General features: G+C 40.8%; 1 protein-coding gene across 3 annotated transcripts; it reads right to left on the minus strand.

Moving 5' to 3' along the window:
- Positions 1–2,707: 2,707 nt before the first annotated feature.
- LOC147267520 (uncharacterized) lies at positions 2,708–12,841 on the minus strand. Of its 3 annotated transcripts, none has more exons than XM_086198393.1 (3): positions 12,724–12,841; positions 9,101–10,252; positions 2,708–6,954 (listed from the first exon to the last, which is right to left on the minus strand). In XM_086198393.1, the coding sequence occupies exons 2-3, from the start codon at positions 10,189–10,191 to the stop codon at positions 6,786–6,788; spliced, it is 1,260 nt and encodes a 419-aa protein (XP_086054519.1). In that variant the 5' UTR covers positions 10,192–10,252; positions 12,724–12,841; the 3' UTR covers positions 2,708–6,785. The 3 variants fall into 3 exon arrangements, with proteins under 3 accessions (XP_086054519.1, XP_086054518.1, XP_086054520.1); XM_086198392.1 differs by having other exon boundaries at positions 12,684–12,823; XM_086198394.1 differs by lacking the exon at positions 12,724–12,841 and adding an exon at positions 12,248–12,505.
- Positions 12,842–24,753: the final 11,912 nt, after the last annotated feature.

Raw genomic sequence — 24,753 nt, forward strand, 5'->3', positions numbered from 1 at the left:
ATTCTTTCTGCTGTGCTGTGCTGTTGCTGTTGCTTTACTAAGTTTTGCAATCCCACTGCCTCCACAGCATCGTCTTGAGTGCTCTTTTTTCCCCACTTTGGGATCTTGCTATTTCATTCCCTGCATTATCTATTCGGCTTATCATTATCTTATATACTATAAATATATTCAAGTGTACAGGGATTTAATATGTTGAGAGAGCCTTGAAACCAAACTTATGCTTTCAAATATTTTGAAATATTAAATCTCTTCTTAATAAATATATTGAATTCAATCCAAGAGCTGTCTGATTGAACTTGCCATCACTGACAGGGCAGTCATGTTTATGGTGGGGTGTTCCTCCAGATCTGTTGTACTGGGAACTTTTTGCTCTGACTGCTGTGTGGCTTAGTTCCATTGCTTTTGATTTCATTGAAATCAGGCTTTTCCTTGTGTTGTCGGCCTTTCAACTCTATGAACAGATATTAACATCTGATTTATGCCTCAGACCTAACCCATCAGTGTTTCCTGCTGCTTTTGATTTCATCTGATTGTCTTGACATGTTAATGTTTTTTCCCGGTTTGACTTATTGATTCATTTATCTATATGCATTCAGAGAGCCATGTTCTCGCCCAGCCATTGTCCACTCCTTGATTGGTTCATCATTCAACATGCTGTAATTGCAGTGCTCTGCTAAGGAATACAGTGCAGTGACAAATGTATCAATAGACTTGTTTGCATGTTAGATCATGCATGGTCTTACACAATGTTCTTTTTCACAGAAAAGAATGACTGAAAGCTCCCCCCTCCCCTCTAGAATATTGACTGCTCTGCAGCATTATATCAAGCATCACACCACATCATCTGCTTCATCTACAATGTAGAGAACAGAGTGTTTTAACCTGATTTTCCTGAGCTAGTTAAATTACTTTCATGGTGGAATCTCTACAATAAACTTGTGTAGTTTAGAAAAATCAAAGGGCTCTAGTGGCTGAATGCTCCCCCTCCCCTCTGCTCATCTCTACTTCCACTCATTTATCTGTTGATCAACCATTCTTTTTCCTTCCAGGTATACAATTTATGTCTGATTTAGACCAACAGCATTTCTGACAACCTTCTGTTTCCTGTATATCAACAATACTTTCTATTTTTACCATGTACCATGAACAGCAACATGTCAGCATCTGTTGCAACACAGCTCCCTGTGCACTAATTCATATTTTACGTGGTAATGTACAATAATACTATAGACATTGCCTCACTAGCCCTCTAATCCTGTTTGTAGTACAGGCCCCTGGACAGTTTTCCAGTTCAAACCACATGTTGCTGGTTACCAACAGACTAGGGTTGATATGCTGTGAGGTGATTCTGCATACCGCTTCCTTGTGGACATTTGGCTCAAACGTCATTGGACAGTGGCTTCAGAGAGATGGACACATCTTAACAAAGGATAAGAAGTGTAACCTTAAACCGTTTGTGTATTAATTTTAAGGTTTGATGAGTTGAGATGATGTAATCTCAGCCTTCAACATCCTTTACCATTCTTCTAATATGCTTCGCTACAGTCACAATTAATAATCTGCAGTGTTGTGCCAATTACTGCAAAACAGTAATTAGTTATAGTCACTAGTTACTGCACTTCAAAAGCAACTCAGTTACTAACTCAGTTATTAAAACCAAAGAGTACTACTATGAAAACTATTTAGTTAAAAAAAAAGTTCAGAACTGTCATCATTGTAAGCTCTGTACTACTTGACATGCATTTTCATCACTGAACTGAACTCTGCAAAGCAATATGGTCTTTATTTATACAAACACTAAGATGTTTCAAAGTGATTGATTAACTTTAGCCTGGCTAGCAGTAGCACTCCCTCGTTGAAGAGAACAACTCAGGCGATGTTGCTTAGGTGAACGGGGTGAGGCGACATCTGTGTCGGTATCTGTGCCGGTCCCTGACCCGCTAGCTTTAGCAACAAGTTTCGTCGCCGTCGCATGCTGCGTGCCTGGATGCTTTAATAGATTACAGTTGCTGTTTGCGGCCGCAGAGAGGGTCTTAGTTCCGAGACACAAGTTGCATTTAACATAAACATTTTTCTCCTTCAGCTCAACGAAGGAGAAGTAGTGAGCGTACTTCCACGTGAAGAAACTTGTCCTAGGTTCCGCCATGATGCCCTGCACGTTCTTGCTGTTATAAACAAACACGCCCCCACAGCGCAGCTCACTCTCCTCCTGTCTCTTGCACTTTCCCCAAGCCCCCCGACACAGGAAGTAAACACAGTGGCTCAGCCAAGATAGTAAAATAACGTAAAATAAACTAATAAACGGATCGTTTAGTAACTATAACTGAGTTATTGAATTTTAAAAATAATGTACTTGATTATTAGTTAGTGCCAAAGTTACTTTTTGGCACTAACTAATAACGCAATAACGCGTTAGTCCCAACACTGATAATCTGAAACTGAATTTAAGATGTCATCATCACTGAAATAGTAATTTAACATTCTTTCATTGCAGCTCATAAAAGCTGAATGTCTGGCCTGACATAAATTGTGATGACAGGTAAAACCAGAACATATCACTTAATTCAATATTTTAATTTTCACTTAAAAGTGTTACATATTATCACGTTCTGTGTAATTGATAAGTCTGTTGATATATGTGAAATACACCTTTGTATTATACTGTAAAACATTAATAAATAACAACAGGATTCAGCCTTTTAGTTGTTGATTTTTATATTTGCAAATAGGAAAATAGCATTTCTGGTATTCAAAAAAAAAAACAGCCGGTGTTTGACCAGATACACGTGTGTAAAAGACAAACAGAGAGAACTGATGATAATTCGGGAGTACAGGTCTGCATGTAGGTCAGTAGAAGCATAGAGAAGGGGGGAGCTCAGACACAAAGACAGCGCTGGGTCAGATGTCTGCCCGTCTGTTTGCTTTACACTGGTCAACATAATGAAGCATGGTTTTAGAAAGACAACTATCAATGCTACTACGATATGAGAATGACTGCTGTGTAGAATGTGCTCTATTTCAGAGGTTATTAAAAGCATCAATGTTTATGGAGGTTCAACAGATACAATCCAGTCCGAAAGTCTCCAGACACTGATGCTTTTCAAGCACCAAAGAGCTCATGAAAATAGTGAGTCAAATGTGAAGCTCATTTGAACCTTCTGTAGAAAAGATCCATTTTAGGCATTTTATGGTTCCAATACATTGGATGAGATTGCTTTAAGACCGCAATGACTGTTTCCACTTCCTGCAAACACAAGTGCACTTGAGACCGGTGGAGTCAGTGGAGCGTAATGTTTAGTGAAGGACATTCTAGAGATTGATCACGCTACAATCCAACTCACACAACAGAACAGAATCCTCTTCTGAAACACAAGTAATAGCTTAATGCACTGATTGATAATCTTCTTGGATAAAAACTGCTATACAAAGGCTACAGGCTACATGTTTTCTTACATGTTATAAGCATACATGATACTGAGTATGCTAAAACAGATGATTGAACAGATGTTAGCTGCCTTTCCAGCTGTTACCTAGTAGCTTTTCTTGCTGATACAACCAAAAGGAAACGGTTTACAGTAACTGCTACTGTAAACTGGAGCCCGACTGATCCTGACTTTACGGGGCAATGCTGACACACACACACAAAACTCACACAACATGAGTGTCTTTTTAAAATTGCAATGATGAAGCTAATTTGTAGTTGTGCGTCTGTGGTGTCATGCCTTTATAGCCTCACATTAGCCCAGAACACAGTCGTTGCATTTTATGCGTCAAAAATCTTAGAGTGGTGTAACTTCGTGAAGATTATCTTGCTGAACAGAACATGTACAACTCATCAACTTTAGTTCACCTCAGAGCTAATTTTCTGCATTAATCCAAAATCCAACCTAACAATCCCATTAGCTTTTGTTTGAGGGAACCCATGGAGAGCCTAACTTTGTATTGGAGAATTAAAATACCTCATCCCTCCATACACCAAGCTGATCAATTTAACTCAGACTGAAAAACTTTTCATAAAAGTACAATCCACCACACCTCTCAATTACACCACTAACATTCCTCTGTCAAGCTCTGAGATTGATGCTGCAGCTTTCTTCTCAAACATTATTTCAATGATTCAATTTCCATGACATTTTTTCCCCTCTATTTCGCAGTGAATGTATACAACCAAGACTGAATCTCCTTCATGGGAAACGTTCAACATGCCCGAAAGAAAACCACTTTTAAATATGTACTCATTTAATGGTGAAGGCCTAAAAATTTGACATATTCTTTGCATGAAACTCATGAACCTGCCACACCCTTCTCATTAACTACAGTGACTATTCCTATCCAAGTTCTGTTAAACTGCTGCTTGCTAACCATTAGCTTGTTAGCAACTGGCCACTGTGTTTCCCTTTCCCAGACACATATGCTCCGTTTTTCTCCCGATGCGATATGCCTTAAAGTGCACTTTCCTGGAAATGTGACTTCACATCATGACTACCATAACAGACTGGTTTGCTTTAACATCACATTTCCACATGCTCATTTCCTGACCATCGCCCCTCTGGTCCAAGTGCTTTTCAGTATTTCAGTGCTTTTCAGTACACTAAGAAACTTAAGACAGGTGCATTTAAGTCCCACTGCTAACTAGTGGATGAGTGATTTAAATGCAGTATGGCACAGACAAACCAGCACAAAAGTGTATTCCTATCCTGAAGACTTTTTTGCACATCTACAGGATTCACATGGATGGCCTTTTTCGAGGTAAAAACTGCAAATTTTGCTTACAAATGACAAGTTTGACAGGCGGCACGGAGGTGCAGTTGTTAGCACTGTCGCCTCACAGGTTCTGGGTTCGAGCCCTGGCTTGGGTACGGGATCTTTCTGTGTGGAGTTTGCATGTTCTCCCTGCGCCTGCATGGGTTCTCTCCGTGTACTCTGGCTTCCTCCCACAGTCCAAAGACATGTAAATGGGGACTAGGCTGGATGGAGACTCGAAATTGACCGTAGGTATGAATGTGAGTGTGAATGGTTGTCTGTCTATATGTGTTGGCCCTGTGATGGACTGGCGACCTGTCCAGGGTGAACCCCACCTCATGCCTGAAAGCTGCTGGGATAGGCTCCAGCCCCCCGTGACCCTTAACAGGATAAGCGGAAGAAAATGGTTGGATGGATGGATGACAAGTTTGCACCCCTGTATGTAGATGTAGCAAAGAAAAAGTTCAGTTAGGAGTTGGAGATGCATAATGTTCTCATGAGTAACTCCTAAGACCGTAGATGCAAACCATTAGCTTCCAGTCTGCTGACAAGTAAGCTCCTATGAGGCTGTTAAGCGTACAAATGTAGCAAACGAATGACGAATTTTCCAGAATGGTATCTCACCAACTGGTTGTAGTGTGCAGTCAACACAGACTCAGAAGACAGATTTCCAACTCGATGGGAAATTAAGTTTTATTCTACTCTATCTTCCAGCGCTCCATCAATGTGTTCCACAAAATAGTTCTCAACCCTGAAGTCAGTGCTGAGATCACTGTAAACAATAGAGCAAGTGGAGCGCAATCTGCTTGACAATTAATCCAACGACACTATGTGTAAAGGCACCAAAGCAACTTTTCTGCATTAGAATTGGTAGAATAGAAGTTTCCACTTCAGCCAGTATATCCACTGATTCTGATACATGTGTGAAAGCCAAAAGTGTCAAGTCAATGAATCAGTCAGGCTCTACGGTTAAAAAAAAAAAAAGAAAAACTGCGTTTCACATCACTTTTGCACCATTGAACCAAAGTACAGCATATACATGTGAGTTGAGCAGGTTTTAGGCCACAGAAGATGGCTGCAAAACAATGAGGAGACTTTCAGAGAACAAAGAGCTTATAAACTGTCAGAAGCACAGGTGTTTTTTTTCATGCTCTCATAGGACTTGAACAGGGATTTCTGGTTTGGCAACCCAGTTCAGAATCACAGTTAGGCACAGTCCTACAGAATAACAGTATGGTCAAGGAAAGATTTGTGAAATACACAAAGGCATCTATCAAGATTCAGTTACACTGGGAGCTGGAGAAGACAAACAAGGAGAGACAAGAATGATTGGACAAATGCAGTAAATGCCAGATTTGGGAGTGTAAAACATCACAAGCTGAAGAGTTTTTTTTCCATCTTGGCCGAACTGAACCAAAAAAGCACATTGTAGTCTGATTAAATCAGAGTCTCAGCATTTAGAGTAATACCACTCATGTATATTGCACTGAGACGCAGCAGTTTAGGAATTGAACTCTATCGACGTAGCAATCACACCCCACCATGTGAACATTGCAAGCTTCAAGATTTGAATAAATGCATAAATGTACATCATAAATTCTGTCCACACATGAACAATGAGTGAACAAACAGGTTGGGAAGCCTTTCCCATGTGGACCCTAAAGTTTGGCTTTGAGGAAGAGGATAGATCATATTAGAGAAAAGCAGAACTACAGAACGGCTCATTATCAGTGATCAGCCTACTTCCCATGAGCTGGTGGCTCAGTAACAGGAAGTGGCAGAAGCACAGTGCATCTGCATTCCTGTGTCATGTTTTTATGTGTGGAGGCCAGGAAACTTTCACTTTTAGCCCAGTTTTTCCTGAGGTGGTGGGAAGCTCAGCAGGGTAGTAAAAGGAGCTGCTGTGAACAAAAACAGTGAAAGGTTAGCCAAGAGGACAGAGAGGCGGAACAGCAACCAGCTCTCCAGATTCTTCTGAAAAGTTCTGCTCGTGAAGCACCAAATGTCCTGAGGGAGACCTGGATTTAGCCCGAGCGATGGAGTCACACAGTTGATCTGATAATCCTGCTGGGCCTGGAGCTGCGGTGCACCTTTATGTGTTTGGATAAGTGGTCACTTCGAGCAAACTTCTTCTCGCACAGTGAGCACTCGTATGGCTTGATGCCAGAGTGAGACCTGCGGTGACGAGACAGCTCATCAGATCGAGAAAACCTGGTGATGTAAGAGCAGAGATGTGAAGTTAGGAGAACTGTTAAAAAGTACTTCATTTGACCTCCTTTGCTGATTTCCCAGGTAAATGCTAAATCCATAAAAACCAAAGTCATCCATGCCACTATCTATGCCTCCTACATGGTTAAGGCTTGCTGGTCCGGAGAGAAGGACCCTGACAATCATCTCATCCCTCAAGCAGAGAAGCATAATGATAAAAAATAACAGCTGATAATGTAATAACTGACAAAAATGTAATAACCAATAACATAATAACTTGCACAATGCATGAGTTATTACATTACTGGACAGTTATCGCCAATGATGCCATTACTTAACAATAAAGTAATGACATTCCTGAACCAATGATTTTTCCATTAGCTGTTTTTTTACATTATTGAAGTAATGATATATCTCTTCGTGAAATTGATATGGGGTGGCACGGTGGTGCAGTGGTTAGCACTGTCGCCTCACAGCAATACACTTCAAGGCATGGGATCTTTCTGTGTGGAGTCCACGTGTTCTCCCTGTGCTTGCGTGGGTTCTCTCCGGTACTCCAGCTTCCTCCCACAGTCCAAAGACATGCAATTGGGGACAAGGCTGATTGATACTCTAAATTGACCATAGGTGTGGCTGTGAGTGTGAATGGATGTCTGTCTATATGTGTTAACCCTGCGATGGACTGGCGACCTGTCCAGGGTGAAGCCCGCCTCTCGCCCAAAGGCCGCCAGGATAGGCTCCAGCCCCCCCGCAACCCTTAACAGGATAAGCGGAAGAAAATGGATGGATGGATGGAATTGAAATTGTTATGTATCATTGAATTGATTGAAATTGTTATGTATCATATATCATAAGTGTCACACTTCCATGACACTTACACTTTTTAATGAAAAAGACGAAGGAATGAATGAACACACGAATCCTTACCATATTTACATTCCTGGTTATGACAGGCTCGACAAAGGGTCAAAAACAAAGTAAACGGTCATTGCATATTAAATCAAATGAAAGCCACCACAGTTTTACCTTCATACTAGTAGTGGGTTGAAATTGCATGCTTTTTATTTCACGTTACTTCAATTTGAAGTAATAACTAACTACCTAACTTCTTAAGTACAGGGGACATGAAATGTAAAGGGGTAAAAAACATTTGAATGCTAAAAATCTGCTAACAAATAAAATTTTAAGAGTGTTACAGAGGTGTGACACTAAATAAGGTGACATATCATATAATGACAAATAATATATATAATTTACATAAGGTAATGTACAGTTATAAATTATTACAACATTTGCATTACCACATCATCTGTGATTTTCATGTTTTTTCAAACAATTAATGTAATAACTTCCAGCAATGTGGCTTGTATTATAATGTATTATGTTGCAGTCATGCTTTTTTGTACATGGAGCTCCGTGTAGATGTGTGTAGACAGATAGATAAGATAGATCGATGTAAAAAATTGAATAACTGAAAGTATCATTGATGTTTTTACTTGACGAATAATGTGTTCACTCATTACTTTATGGTACTGCATGTTTGTGTGCCTGCATGTACCGAACTACACTGTAAAAACCAAAGGTAGCCCAGAATGCTTTACCATAGCTAGAATTAGATCTTTCTCCACCGTGCTTGGCTGAGGTTGCCGTGGTGAAGGTTTGCCCTCTCAGAGTGCCCTGTAGTTTTACTCTATTTAAAGTAGGAGGGACAGGCCACATACATGCTACATTCTAGTTCTGTAAGCCTGCATTAATACTGAAATGACTCAGTGATTGACAATTATAGTAATAACCATTGTGGAATCATGGGTTGATGGGAAAACTGCTCAACGTCTTTGGAAATGTGAGGAATTGTTGTAAATGTGAGCCTGCACTTGAGCTTGAGCTGAGCTTTTTAGTGGCTGTGGCCTTGTCTGACATCGATCATGAACTCATTGATCGAAGGAAACAAAGAAGTGGAGGGGATCGTGAATGACTTCATTCCATTTCTCATTTCATCATTGAACTCATTTGTTGTCATAGACAAAGTCACAAAGGAATAATGCTATTAATACATAGAGATGGAGAAGAGGCCTGCCACAGCAGCAAGAGCATATCAGCCAGCTCCACTAAGGAGAAACACATTACCACCAATAGTTAAGGCACCTACCTCCAGCCACACTCTGGCCAGCTACACGTGTAGGGTTTCTCTCCTGTGTGCCGGCGGAAGTGAGCTTTGAGATGGCTGCTTTTGGTGTACATCTTCCCACAACCTGGATGCGAGCACTTATGGACTCTCTCTGTAGGTGGGACTTTGGTCACCCGGGGTGCTACTGCCTTCAGCAGGCTGTTGCCTTGGCCCCCAACCCCAGTCACACCTGTAATCTCTAGAGTCCTCATTGTGATGGGCAGAGGTGCGATTTTGACATACTTCTGGTCAGCTGACCGGGCATCCCCACTGTTCAGGGACAGTAGGGTGGTAGGTGTGGAGGGCACCCCAGGGGCAAGCAGAGTGATATTTTGTTCTGATGTTCCCTGAAGTCCCATGACCACATGAGTGAGCCAAATGGCACTTGACCCAAGAGGAGAACTTGCTGGGGTCTGAGGCTGTGCCAGAGGAAGCGGTTGGAGCTGCAGCACCAGCGGAGCCCCCAGGAGCATGGGTGGGCTTATAGCGGAAGGTGATGGGTTGACTTGTGCAGAGGGGGAAGGGTGTGCTGGACTGGTTTTCTTGTCCTGATGGGTGTCTGGGTTGGATGTGCAATTGGAGGCACTCGTCCCTTGATCACCGCATGACTCTGAGGAGAGGGGCGGGGGTGGAGTGAAGGATGTAGAGTCACTGGAGATGCACAGTAGAGGGGTGGCCTCCTCTTTAGGGGCCAGCAGCCCCTCTTTGACTAGTTCCATCTTCTCCCTTAAGAATTCCTCTATGTCCTCGAGGGTCGGAGAGAAAGGGGAGGAGGGGTTGAAAGGAAATTCTGGCAGTTTGGGCTCCTCACTCACAGGTTCCTCCTCTCCTACTGCTTCTAAAAATATGTGCAGAGGTGCCGTGTCATCTTCCTCCTCATCCTCATCTTCCTCTGCTCCAGGGCTGCAGCTGTGCATAGCCTCTAACTCCCCAGCATCTGGGCTGTTGCAGGAGGCTGAACTGCCCCCCTCGCTGTGAGCTCCGTCTCCCAGGCCAAGGGAGAAAAGGATGCCGCTGCTGTCCCTGAACAGGTCATTCTCCAAACTCAGCGTTCTGCTGCTGAGGGACACCATTGATTCAGGCCAACCACAGCAGAGACAATGCTAACTCGATCCACAAGACCAAGAATAGGACCTGCAAAGGCAGCATAGAGAAAACAAAAAGTGCATCAAGAGTTACACACTTGAATGTGGAATTTAAAACTTTGTCACCACAAAAACAGCATAACAGGTCATTTTAGCAGGTTGTGAATCACGATTCATCTACAAGTTGTACGTACATATGTACATCCATCCATTCCAAGGAACATTTTCAAGCTTTTCCAGCACTTCCTGACTGTGAAAAATTATTCTATTTAACCTCATTGTTTATGTTTTCTACTTTAAAATAGATCCAACAAATCAATGCATACAAATTATCCTGTATCATAACTGAGCGAGCAGATCAGCTGGTGCAGGGTGAGCAGCACTGGGAACAGATCCTGCTTTTATAAAATAGAATTATCTTTCTTTATTTCATGTTTTTTTTTTAACAGGGCCTTGTTTATTCACATGCTTCAGCCAACAGAAGTTTCCTTGAAAATAATATCTAACACAGATTCAGCTTTCCAAGAATCAGGATCATATGAAACACACACTCTCTCACGCTCTCCCTCTATTATACACACACACACACACACACACATACACACACACACACACACAGTGAGACATTTACATTCATATCACCGTCATCTTGCAGAAAAATATAAGCCATAACACACACACACACATGCAAAAACTAACAATACATCTATGTCCTGTGTTTTCCAGTGTTCTAATTCCTCAACCAGTGTCATTACTTCATTGTTTGTATTTGAGAACTCATAAGGCTTTATTAATACCCTTGCATACTCTTATTATCTTTGGACTTTTTTAATCATCAAAGTCAAACCAACAAACTTAATGGGGCATTCAGGTTCACCCAAAAATCCCATATCTTTACTTAAATGTCCCTCAAGTACTTTTTTCTTATTTGATAGTTAATAGCCATGGAGAAAGAACATGAACATTCTAAAAATGTATTCTGAATGTATTCTTCAATTCTGAAATGAAAATAATACATTAATTTATAAATATGCACATTTTTAATTTCCATTGAGATATTTTGTTTCTCTTGTTTATGGGAGTCTGTTATGAGGGTAAGAGAATTAAATCTGCACAAACATGACGTAAACATTGAATCAACACTATCTGTGGGAAACAAACACTCAAGTTTTTTTTGGTTCTCCTAAAATGTTCATTACACTCAAAACTGTGAAAATTGCAAAAGGTGGAAACTGGAAAAAAAAATCCATTTCCAGCACCTTATCATTATCATCATTATTATCAATATTATTCAGCATTAAGTACATATTGATGGGTGTATAGGAGAACCGTTTCTTGGGAAAATGACCCTCAAAACAAATGAAAGGTTTTATGGCAACTTTCTTCACACTATACTGTAACTGAGCCATCTTTCTGTGCTACTTGTCATCCCGTGACTGATCCTGTATTTGGAATTCCACAGTTTGGCCACCCCAACAAATGGGAACTGTAGACTTTGACTTCATGGAAACGTATGCATAATTAAATTGTGAGATCGTCCGATATTTAATGACATTCAACTTGTAATGATGGGAAATATCGAATTTGGCAACTTATATGAAAATACCATGGCAGGTATCTGTTTAGATTTATGTCTGTGCAACAACTATAATTAAAGTCCAGTCTGATACTCTGAATTAGGGGGTCTAGCATAGTGGGCCTCCATACAGACAAAGCTTGGAATAAGCCCCCCTCCTTACTGTTTACATTATTTAGTTTCTAGATTTTTATGTAGTATCTTTAATATGTTATTTAATAATATAAATAGCCAACTATTAGCCACGCTAGGCTAATATTGCCGTTTACAGAACTTCAGGGTCACTAAATACTTTAAAACAGAACTGAGTAATCATTTGGTCTCTGTGTGTTGGAAAGTAGGAAAAGCGGTCCAATTCACCCGAAACTACAGCATCCTGGGACCATCTTTAACTAATTTACATACATTTAAGTTGCTCTACCCCCCCCCCCCACCCCCAAACACACACACACACACACACACACACACCTGGAACACCTCTGGGTTCAACTCCAGCAGCATAAACACACTTGTTAATGATGAGCTTGAGTTCCGGCCCCCTGCTGGTGGGCAGAGCCCTGAGGTGACAGCAGAGGAGCCTCCCACCCTGACTACCAACGTTCCTGTTTGTTGTGGCTGTCAGAGCGAAGGCACATGTTGCAGCGGGGCCTTCCTTCCCCTTCGGACCGCAGCTGGACAAACACGCCCGCACTCACGGCCGCATCGAGGAAAACTCGACGCAGCGAACTATTGCTCGGCCAAAGCGCAGAAACTGCGTAGGTAGCAATGTAGTCGGACGACCACCTGACTAACGGCCTGCGCAACGATCCCCGAGTCTCAAGTTGGACTGGCTCGGTAAACGTCCTGTTTGTCTCCCGGGGCAGGGAGCTAAGCCCGAGGACGTGGACACGTTAGCTCGACCTACCAGGGTTGGCGGGCAGGCGGAAAAAGAAAAGAGGACACACCGTCGATGGTTTCGCTGATCCCGCTGCTCTCCACCGTCGTGTTATTGTGGGAACACAATCACATCCCGTCCTTGCCACGGGTCCATGTTGGCATTCCTTCTCCCAGTATCACGTGACCGCATGGCTGCACAACTCGGAGGCACGGGTCCTGTTCCGAGCTGCTGATTGGCCGAGCATGACGGAGGCTCGTCCTAAGACGAGCGTTCTGATTGGCTGCCGCTCGAAAAAAAAATCTGATTACCATGTGTTGATGGAGGGACGTACAGCAGCAGCAGCAGCAGCACACAATATGGCCTATTGATACTGTTGGTAGAAGAGAGATGTGTAACAAGCAGCAGAATGAAGGTGCTGGTCATCCTCACTTCCTGTTCCTGAGACATGTGACTGATGGGGGCTCAAAAGATGTGAGGTGTTAGTCTACTGTAGATGTGTACCCCGACATTCAGATGAAAAGTAAATATCTAATCTAGTGTTATACTTTCCCATCCTTGATTACATGAGGGCCTGTGAGGGTCACTGTGACTTCTATTTAATCATCAGTGTGTATGTGTGTGAGAGAGAGAGAGAGCAAGAGAGAGAGAGAGAGAAACACACATACAAAGAGAGAGAAAGGAGGGTCAGTGTGAACATAAACACAAATTGGTGCCTGGATGTCTAGACTGGATGTGATGTAAAGCCAGCAGCAGCATGTCACCTTAATTGACAAGTATAAACTAAAACATCCGTCCATTCTTTCAATAAATGTATTTTACTTTTCAGATAAATTTACCAGCAACATTGCCAACACAATAACACAGTAACAATATACTGTATACACTATATACAACAACAACAACAACAAAATAATTTCTCTCACAACTTCCAACATTCTTCCAACAACTTCAGCCCTTCACATCCCCTACTTGAAGGCTGAAAAAAATAAACCAATATGGCTTCATTCTCAACTGGTTACATATTGATTGTCAATAGAATGCCTTGGTATCCCTTTGAATGCGCCGGGTGCCCCACTAGCTTGCAGGTGGTCCCATGGATTTCTATTCATCTGCATCCGAAGTGGACTCCATGATACGGCGTCTTTGATTGGCAGCTCATGTCATGTCATGACACATCCTAAATGCAGCTGAGACGGAGGAAAGACCAAACACCGCAAAGGTTATGGTGAAAAGCAACCATTGTTGAAACCACTTAACCAAGCTAGATTACAAAGGATATGAGATCAAATACTTTGTTGTTGTTCTGGATAATGTTGTTCAGCAGCATCCATCCCATAAATCTGCGATCTTTTGGATGGAAAGCTGACCATCCTCGAGAGAGCAGTGCCTCAGAATCCATATTGCTTCAGTTTAGCAGTCATTATATCATAATGTATGACATGGAAACATCGGCACTGAAGTCAGGTAAGACTGTGCCCACCGTTTTCTTGTTATTCATTTGTTTTTGGATCAGTTCTCTGTTAGCTGGGTTGGGGCAGTAGAGTGATCTCTGTATGAATGCTGTGAACTTTGAGGCCAGTTAATTGCCGAAGTGACAAGTTCAAGAAAAGAGTTTGTTTGATGTGATGACCTTCATATCATTTCCAGAGGCTTTAATTTTACTCTGGTTAAATTCTTTCTTTTTACCTCTTTTCAACGTGGTTACCTGATTTTCATATTTTCGCTCTCCGATGGTGAATCAAATATTTCTGACAGATTTTTTTTTCATGGGTGCATGTTTATACGGGATTTGAATCAATAATCTCATGAATATACTAAATGCCAGCCTGAACCCTCACAGCCTCTATTGTTTCTCCAGCAACATTGTATCCCTTCAGATTTTTTACATGTATTTTAAAGTATATATTCAAAGTGAAATATAGAGTATTCAATCAGCCTAGTCCGCAATTGCATGTCTTTGAACTGTGGGAGGAGGCCGGAGGACACGGACAGAATCCACGCAGGCACAGGGAGAACATGCCCAAGCCAGTACTCAAACCCAGAACCTTCTTGGTGTGAGGCAATTGTGCTAACCACTGCACCACCGTGCCACCTCCAACACAAATTGCGTTGTGAAAATGCCTTTTGGCTGTCTGCCATAGTTGCAACCTTTTTATTTTATTTCTTACTGAACTTGTGCCAAACTGATTTCCTGCACGCAGTGCAGAATAATTGATTAATTTATGAAAAATAATCAATTATCAGGGATCCCCCATATAAATATAAAAAGCAACCTTTTTAACCCCACAAGACAAGAAAACACCATCAATGGAGATTTACATATATTTATTTTTCGAAGGATGGATGAATGCTAAAGATTTTTCCATGACCAAGCTGTGGTTGGTGCAATTGTCATGGGGGATGTGCTGAAGTACCTCTGTAGTTATTGTATTGTGTTGCAGATGTTCACCAGTACTCCAACAGGGGGCGCATGATGCCCTCCTCATTCTGCATTATGTAATTTCAAAAGCACATGGGAAAAATCCTTCCTGTACTTTGGTGCTAAATAATGGGATGATTTACCAAATCATCTTAAAACTCTATTAAGTGTGAGCAGCCAGCCTTTAGAGTCAACTGAAAAAAAGGCTACTTGTAATTAATAAGTAGGATTTTTCAAGGGGGGCTTAGGACTCCTGTTAGGGTTGATATGTGTATGATTTTTGATTTTTTTTTTGCTGTTCTAAATAATGTCTTACATATTTTGATACTTCTATATTTCAACAGAATTTTATAGTTACCCTGACTATATTGGTTGATGAATTTTTACCATATATCACTCCCTGTACACCAAACCTGTCCTGCCAGTGGCCTTCCCACTTCTTCTCCTTCATCGTCCCCTTTTCTTAATCTGTTTAACACCAAAGGACCACAGCGGAAATGATCTTGTGTATGCTCTGTTCTTGGTCTCCTTTTGAGTTAATGGCTTTAGACCCATATTGTGAGACATGTCAAATTCATTCATTCATTCATTCATTCACATGCTCTCCATTTTTGCAGGTTCACCCCGATGGAAGCGCCCCGAACTCATCAGCAGTGATCAACTGAGGAGAAATCCATGCCTGGGCGAAGACATCATGTTTCCTCAAGGCCCTCACTAGAAATCGGGAGCACAGTAGCCTGCCTTGAACTGCTAATTGACCCATGGGACTGCTTTTTCTTTTAGTTCTTTTTTGTGTGTGTGTTGTTTGTTTGTTTGTTTGTTTTTTAAGTTTTTGCCCATTGCAGGTTATTTTGAAGGAGCCAGAGCAGAAAGTATCGCTCAGACTGACAGGTGGCGGATGGACGATGACCCAATGATGACAGTTTGTGAGGATCTAATCATTCAATCATGATAGCTTCACAGTTCCAAGATGATATTATAATTTAAAGTTTTGATAAAAATACATTTAAATCATGATTGCTGTATTGTATTTTCATGTATTAGGTCCAGAAGGAACTGATGTATAATTTTTTTTTCAAAAATCAGAGGCCTTAATACTATTAAATACACTTATTGCAGATTAGTTTGGTCACTGCACACTGCAGCTTCTTCCCAGTGGGTGGGGTTGTTAGAAACCACGAGCAATCAACAGATTAAAAAAAAAAGATCTACAGATCACGTTTGAAGTGTGTAAATGAGATAAGCAGGAGCTAGAAGAGCAGCTGGGAAATGGCCCGTTAAAATGAGTTATACTGAGAATATTTGGCAGAGCTTCCGACAACTTCTGACAGTCTGTAGACTGACCTGGAAGCTAGCTTGTGTTCACAGAGTAATTGAAATCACCTGCACATAATCTAATGAACACAAAAAATGTTGCTTGTATATATAAATATATACAATATCTAATGTATATATAAATGCTTCATATCTTATAAATGCTTCATAATTTCAGGAACTAGTCACTTTTCACAGATTTACAAATTAAGTAATGCCATAAGCCCTTTTTCAGAAATGATATCTACCCATTACAGTGGGACAGGGGAGTCTGCTAATCAATGAGCCCAGAAGAAGTCACTGGTTTGATCTGCTATGAGTCTACGACTAAGACCAGCTTGATTGAAACTGTTGGTTTTGCACGTCATAAAACATTCCTTTTGAATGTCATTTGTCTAATCAAGTCAGGATTTACTGTATTATTAGTCTACCAATCAGTTTCACTTGAAGATTGTTTTTGCTGTGTTGCTTAATACTTTACGCAACATTTGAAAAATCTGTATATTATTTTAAACTGCTCTATTAAATGTATTTAACTTCAACATCAACTGCATGCCACCTTTAAGTTTGATCGACACATGGAAAGGCTTTGTAAAACTCTCAAAGCTAATTTAAACTGCTTTGGCCTGATCACACAATACATATTCCATAAGGTAGCACAACAGTCTATGCATGCCATGATATTTTCTCACTTATGATACTGTGTCTGGGGGCCAAGTTAAACAGAAAACACTTGCACCCATTTGGTCACCATATAAAAAGGCACTGAAAGTAATGGGTCAAAAACCTGTAAGATGGCATCACCACCAAATAAACAAGAAATATAATCTGTTTATGGGCTTTTCATTTTTAAAACTTATTTTCAACAACCTTGCCCCAGAAATATTTTGCCAACTGGGTGCAACAAGCAGTAACTGTAGAACAGCAAAATGCAGAACAATATTCGGACAGTCATCCTTCTCAGTAATCGGTACAGAACTCTAGAATACATCAGCACCTGAAATAAAAACATTGACAGACCTCAAGGTTTTTAACACACAAGCAAAATGATGGATGAAACTGAAACAATCATGTGAAATAAGCATTTGAACTTTTCTTTTAACATACTGTACTACTACTGTTTTGTATGCTTTGTATTTTAATGTTTTTGTGCTATTTTAACTTTGCTCTGGAAGTTTTTGTAAAGGCCTATAGGGACAGGGGTTGCAAATTCGCCTTGGCTGGATACCTGAATGCATAACGTCTTTTTTGTATTCAGATGAAATAATGTTTGATGCATTTGTCCCTGCTCAATAAAAGTCTAATAATAATAATAATAATAACAATAATAATGATAAGAGGAAGAAGAAGAAGAAGAAGAAGAAGAAGAAGAAGAAGAAGAAGAGGAAAAGAGTGTGAGCTTTTACTTTTTTGTTATTAAACTGTGTGTGAGGGAGGGGTCCCTTTAACCTGCCAACATGTTTGAGTAACAGATTACATCACTTACACATCTTTCTTTTCTTACTTACAAATGTTTGTATACATGACAGAAATGATGCCTTTAACATTCAAAACCTCAAATATATTATAATACACTGATACATAAGACTGTACCTGAATTGATGTATCGAGGTTTATTTTGTTTGTGGAATTGCTAAGCATTGTCTCCTACCTGATGACGTACATGGCTGAAAACATGGACAGCACCACTCCCCAATTACAACCCACTTTGTGGTCGAAGATTCAATGGATTTGCACCAACTCAGTGTCCACTTTTTTCCACAGCAGTTTCATATCTATGTTGTTGTCACGTAGCTATCACAATGCTACAGAAACACTTTTGGCCATATATTGATGTAACATGGATGTGTAAGAAGCTCAAGTTGACATCACATTGAAGCAGACTCCTTTTTCAAAGAAGAACATTAATGAGTCGCATATTGATACCAGCTTACATTTTCTTCATTCTGTATTCATTGGTTCCTTATACATGTCATATCTTCAAGTATTTGTGTTGAGCGTGGTTTCTGTCTGGGTACTCCGGTTTCCTCCCACAGTCCAAAGACATCAAGACAGGACGAGGCTAATTGGATACTCTAAATTGACCGTAGGTGTGGCTGTGAGCGTGAATGGTTGTCTGTCCATATATGCAGGCCCTGCGATGAACTGGTGACCCATCCAAGGTGTACCCCGCCTCACACCCAAAGGCTGCTGGGATAGGCTCCACCCACCCCGCGACCCTTAACAGGCTAAGTGGTAGAAAATGGATGGATGGATGGAAGTTTTGTGCATATGCTCTATGTTTTCTTCTCTGTTTTGTCGTATTTCTGAGGCAGTGTTACAGCACCACTTTCAGGCCTGGCATATACACTTCAGTGTTTTCAGTGGTTTTGTGTACACACCCATTTCTTGAGATGAAGGTGTGTTTGTGGAAAATGTTTGAAAATTGTGTTCGTTTTTGTCTCTGTGTGGACTAATCCAAATTCAATGGTTTTCTTGGTGCTGCAGCAGCAACTGTCACTGAAAGGGACCTACTCTACTTATAAAGTGTCATGAAATAACTTTTGTTATGATTTGGCACTATACAAATAAAATTGACTTGACTTGACTTGTTTATTGTGTGTGAGTGTGTAGTGCAGCATATCAAAATAGTCCAACCAAACATAACCAAACAAAAACCCTGCTTGCTGGACAGGAGGCTGAGGGAGAGAGAGAAATGACTGACCAGCCATTTTATAAAGGAGGAGCCCTGAGATGGAGTACGTTCGGGTGTGGCATCTCCATTGACACGCCTCCTTAATTAACTGCACTGAAATGGGCTGACAAGCACAGCAAAACAGACAGGGTCATCTCAAGAGGCACACATGATGGGACACAGAAAAAGGCATTTGAAACTCCAAAATATGTGTTAATTTTTTTGTTTGTCTCCCTGAGCAAAAACGTTTGGGCACCCATGATGTAAATCATGAGAAAGTTTATAATTTTCTGTGTATTAGTAGCTGTCACTAACAACAATAAGCACTGAAACTAAAATGCAAATGCAAATGCAAACCCAAAAAAATGAGTCTTACATTTAAAGATAATTACATGACTAACCAGCAAAGTCTGAATGATTTGTTCTGAGACTCGATATTGTAGGCTCTTATACATCATTATGAAATTAAATTCTAACAATTTGAGGAAATTAATGGTGTGCTTTTCAGGCGAACACAAATTGTTGCATCATCATATCGCATTACACTGGCTACTGTCTTGACTTTGACAGTGTCAGCTGTCATACAATGTCATTGTTCAAGATTGCTTTGTCTGTTTGATGATGCCGCTCGCTCTCTCTTGTAAAAAAACATATTTATAAATGGATTTAATATCAGAGTAAAAATATAGTTTTGAAAAAACACTGAATGTAGTTTGAAGTTTGGTTTTTGTGCTTACAGTTTTTGGAAAAAGGTCGATAGTTTCAAATACTGTGTCTTCACAATTTTTACCACAGTTCAGCACACCGTAGTAGTGAGCACAAATATCAGTTCAACTAATGTCTGTTCATTCAGCCTCAGCATCACATTTCATACTATAAGACTTGATATAAACCCTCAACAACCTGAGACCTCTGAACTGGCTTCTGTTGGCTATGTCCCCCTGCATGAATCGCTTTGATCTTTTGCGACTCAAGTTCACTGTTTCGCACCACAATTGCATTACAAAGTAAATGTGTCAGTGAGTGAGAATGTGTTTAGAGTTTTGCAAAAGGGGTCATTGTCTATCTAGATGTAAATTGTTTAGTTGTGCCAAAATTGTGATTAATTCAATAAATTGATTTGGGCTACTGAACATTTGGTTTTTGATGAAAAACACCTCTCTCCTTAACTCATTTGAGAATGTTGCTCTAAGTCCATCTCAGTTTGCTGCAGCTCTGTTGATGAAGTCTCATCCCCAGTGAAATTCATGAAGCGAAAGAGTTCTGCAGCCTAGGCTTTGTCTCAGTCTGCATGGCGTGTGGAGGACAGTTTTGGCTCATTTGCTCATTCGTCCTCCAAGAAAACCAGAGATCAAAGACCCTGTGCACCTTAATGTGCTTGGATAAGAAAAACAAGAGCCTGTCTTTGATGGCATCGTATGTCTGACTGCAATTAGTTATTGTCATCATTAGAGGATTCTGCACATTAGGCCACATATCTGCACTATAATCAGCTGCACACATGAAATACACACACACACAAGCACACACACACACATACACACACACACACACACACACACACAGCTTGAAGTATTTGAGTAACTGAATGTGTGTGGCTGGAAACTATTGCCCAAAATATTGGCTGATTGTAGCAAAAATACAGCTGTTGATGTGCATGCAATATTGTTTGAGGAATCAGTTTACTGCACAGCAGCCATGTTGCATTTATCATAATTAATCCAGCAACACTCACTACGCTGGTCTACCCACAGTGCCCTGGAACATGAGCACATACAGAGTTTATCACCGGAACAGAGATGGTTGTCAAGACAACCATAAAAACAATATGAGGTTTATGGTTGTCTTTACAACCATAAAAACATTCTACACCTCCCGTCACAATGCTGGAAGACTAAATGATTGGCAATCTATTAAACAGCCATAAGGATTCTCATGTGTAACTGTTTAAGTGAAATAAAATATGGAATGAATATTGAATAATAAATAACATAATTTCCCTTCAGGGATGAATAAAGTAATCTATCTATCTATCTATCTATCTATCTATCTATCTATCTATCTATCTATCTATCTATCTATCTATCTATCTATCTATCTATCTATCTATCTATATCTATCTATCTATCTATGTGGCACAAAAGCCATTTTGATTTTTTTTTTCAGCAACCACGCGTTGAGGGCAAAATGGGGAGGGAGGTGTCAATGGTCATGGCCTTTGCTATGGGAGAGGGACATAGAGCTTGGATGTCTGGAACAGGTGGCTCCTATTCCTTACATGCTTGTCTTTCCAAGTCTGGATGTGGCAGCTATTGGATTGTGATGCTTTTTTAAGAAGCATTACCAGCTTGTCATATCCACTTGTATGAATCTTCATCTTTTGTCTTGTATGCAGGGCATCCAACGGCATGGCTCACCTGTAATGGTGTGTGTTTCCTTTCTGTCTGGCATATGCACAAAGGGTGTACATGGCTTTTGTCTTGGGGATGGATGCTTTGTGCACTGAAAGAACAATTGGTGAGTTGTGGAGGTCGAGGAAAGCAGCATGCATGTCCGTGCCATCATATTCACATTTTTTCCAGCATATGCTTCACAGAACTCAGGCCCTCTCAGCGAGCCCATTAGATATGGGGTAATGGGGGCTACTGGTGATATGACAAAAGTCTCACTGTCATGCAAATTTCTGGAACTCCCTGCTTGGGAACAACACAACATTGTCACTTATTAGTTTGTATGTTGCTCCATGGGTGGCAAAATAGTGTTTCAATTTGATTAACTTAACTGGTAAAGTCCTAGCTTGTCCTTCATAGTTTTTGTCAGACCAGCTGCTGCTGTTTTACCAGGGTTGGGCTTGAGGCCAAATCAGTCAGTAAATGGCCTACATACGATAAACCAGACACAGGGCACATAGTGGGGTTCAGTTTTAGACTAACATTTCAGATTTTGTTCATATCTTGGTAGAGGCATAGGTTTTGCACTTCTCTTGTGCGCCCCTAGACCCAGATGACATCTACGACAAATGGTCACCACTGTTCTGCAATGAGTTGCTCCATACACCTCTAGAAAACCTCTCTTCCTGTAGAAATTCCGTAGGGCATTTGGAGGAGGGCATAGCAACCCGATGGGGTCATGAAGTGGGTCTTTCTGGAAGACTCTTCACATAAATCACAGTTTGCATCAAGGATGCTGTACTCTTTGGACAATGGCATGCCAGCACTAACTTGTTCCACTATCTTAATTGGCTGATGTGGTCTAAGGAGGGCTTTATTGAGATGGATGAGGTCAATGATCAGGCTGGTGCCTCCATCTTTTTTTTAATATAGTTACTACAGCTGAGATGCATCAGCTGAGCTCCTGATCTGGTCAAATGACACCCAGCTTAGCCATTCTGTGTACATATGTTGGATGGCACCTTGGCATCGAGGCGCATGTGACATACAACAGCAGTTTTATCCATGGTGCTGCAGTTAAACAGATCCTTGTATTCAGTGAGCTCTGGCGCGCTCTGCTGGTGAGATGCACATCTGGCTCAATGTGTACAAAGCCTAGCTTACAGTCAGTGACACCCAGCAGAGGGTTTACATTATTTTTCTACAACATGAAATTTTAGTGTTTGCCGTGTGAAATTCACATCTGTGACTCAATCGGTCTTGTTAACTGCCCCCTATTAACCTTGAGATTGTTGCTGGAGTCAAAGCCACTGCACCACCTTGCCGCCGCATTTTAACATTCTTGATGTAAAACAGATCTGTAGGTGACTGTGTGTTAAGTTCAGTTATTCAGTGTATGTATCTGAACTGGCCTAGTGGTAGTATGTACCACTGAACTAGGATAGACCTTATCTGGGTATGTTGGTTGTAGAAGACTTGTTTGATTGACAGCACCTGGAGAAATGGTTCAGTTTTCACGTGTAAACAGTGCTTACTGAAGGCAACGGATGGGTGTTATCTGCTGTAATTCAAGCATGCTGTATTTTGCACTGTACACACTTCGGCTTCCATCTTTACCTCTTTGAGTTTTTCTTTTTCTTCTTGTTCAGGTAGTATACAGTTTATAGGTGGTATAAAGTTTTCAATGGTTGCAGTTTTTTTCTTTCTCATATGGCTTTTGGTTCATCATGTTAATACATATGTCCATTATCATATTCTTTCCTGCCAGGCATATTTCCTCAGATGTCTTCACCAGTACATTGGGATCCTCCTTATTTTCTCCCTTCTCCAAAGTAAAAGTGTCAACCTTGTTTAGTGCTTTTGGAACAGCGAGGTTAAGGAGTACTTTTTTACTGGCAATTACAGCTTGCCAATCTTGCTTTAACTTCACTCAGTTGTCAGGATATGGTCATCAAACACAAGCAGGTTAATATGTTACAGTCCTTGGGCCAATGTACACTCAGGTTTACTTCTGAGACCATATTGATGTGAATGCTATCTCATATGAAGAGTCATCTTACAGTACAGCAGTGACATAGCATTGTAGCAACACTTACTACACATATCTAACCACAATACCCTGGTATATGAACATCATGCAGATCCATCCATCCATCCATTTTCTGGAGGGGGGGGGGGGGGGGGCTGGAGCCTATCCCAGCAGCTTTCGGGTGAGATGTGGGGTTCACCCTGGACAGTTTACCAGTCCATCGCAGGGCTAACACATATAGACAGACAACCATTCACACTCACATTCATACCTACGGTCAATTTGGAGTACATCATGCAGAAGACCTCACTAAAAACAGAGATGGCTGTAAAGACAAGCATGAACACATTCTAAACAGCCTTATGTGCCTGGCTGATTGTTTCCTTTCGATTGTCCGACGTAGTATTAGTCAGAGACTAAATTAATTAAATGACCTGAGCCCCTGGCTGGAGGCCATTGGGTGGCCAGTCCAGCCTTGCATCCAGGCATAAACCTGGACAGAAGGACATACAAGTATAATATATGTGTTTAAAGTTGATTGGATATGCAAGACATGAATTCAACATTGTGGGTTAGACTACATTTAAATCAACCAAATTAATGTTTATCCATGATCCAGTTTAACAATACATATACAGCTAAGGTGATGATACTGGTCATGCAAAGTGCAGGAGTATCCTCAGCATTTTGCACAATTCATAAAATATTTCTCATCAAACCCTCTGTTTTACTAATCTTTTTTTTAATTTTTATTCTTGTTTTTTTTTATTATTTTTTATTTTCTTTGTAAACCCCTAAACTCAAAGTTAAAACTATGACTATGGACCAAGCAGGTCCCATTGTATTTAGAAATGTGGGCAAACATATCAGAAATACGGGGGGACGTGAGCCTATCCCAGCGGCTTTTGGGCGAGAAGCTGTGTACACCCTGGTGGACGGGTCACCACTCCGTTGCAGGGCCTTTTCTTATTCAGTTTTCCCCAAATGTAAAAGCACATTTCTAGTAGCTGTGACCTTCTCAAAACTTGAAACACGAAATCAAAGAATTATCCACTTTGTCAAAACTCTATAAATCTTTCTGTATGATGACACCCAACACTTGAAACCATACTCTCTTCTCAAAAAAAATGATCATAACAATACACACAGTTATTATTTGTTGATAAGTCCGGTTGACTATGACACAACAGGACCTTGATGACAGAGAACGTCACCGACAACAAGAAACACCACATAGAAAATGTTTAGACTATCTATCTGATGATGAATTT

This window comes from Aulostomus chinensis, chromosome 3 (genome assembly GCF_037954235.1).
Source record: "Aulostomus chinensis isolate RoL2024-O1b breed Wild chromosome 3, RoL_Achi_v1.0, whole genome shotgun sequence".
NCBI classification, from domain to species: Eukaryota; Metazoa; Chordata; class Actinopteri; order Syngnathiformes; family Aulostomidae; genus Aulostomus; species Aulostomus chinensis.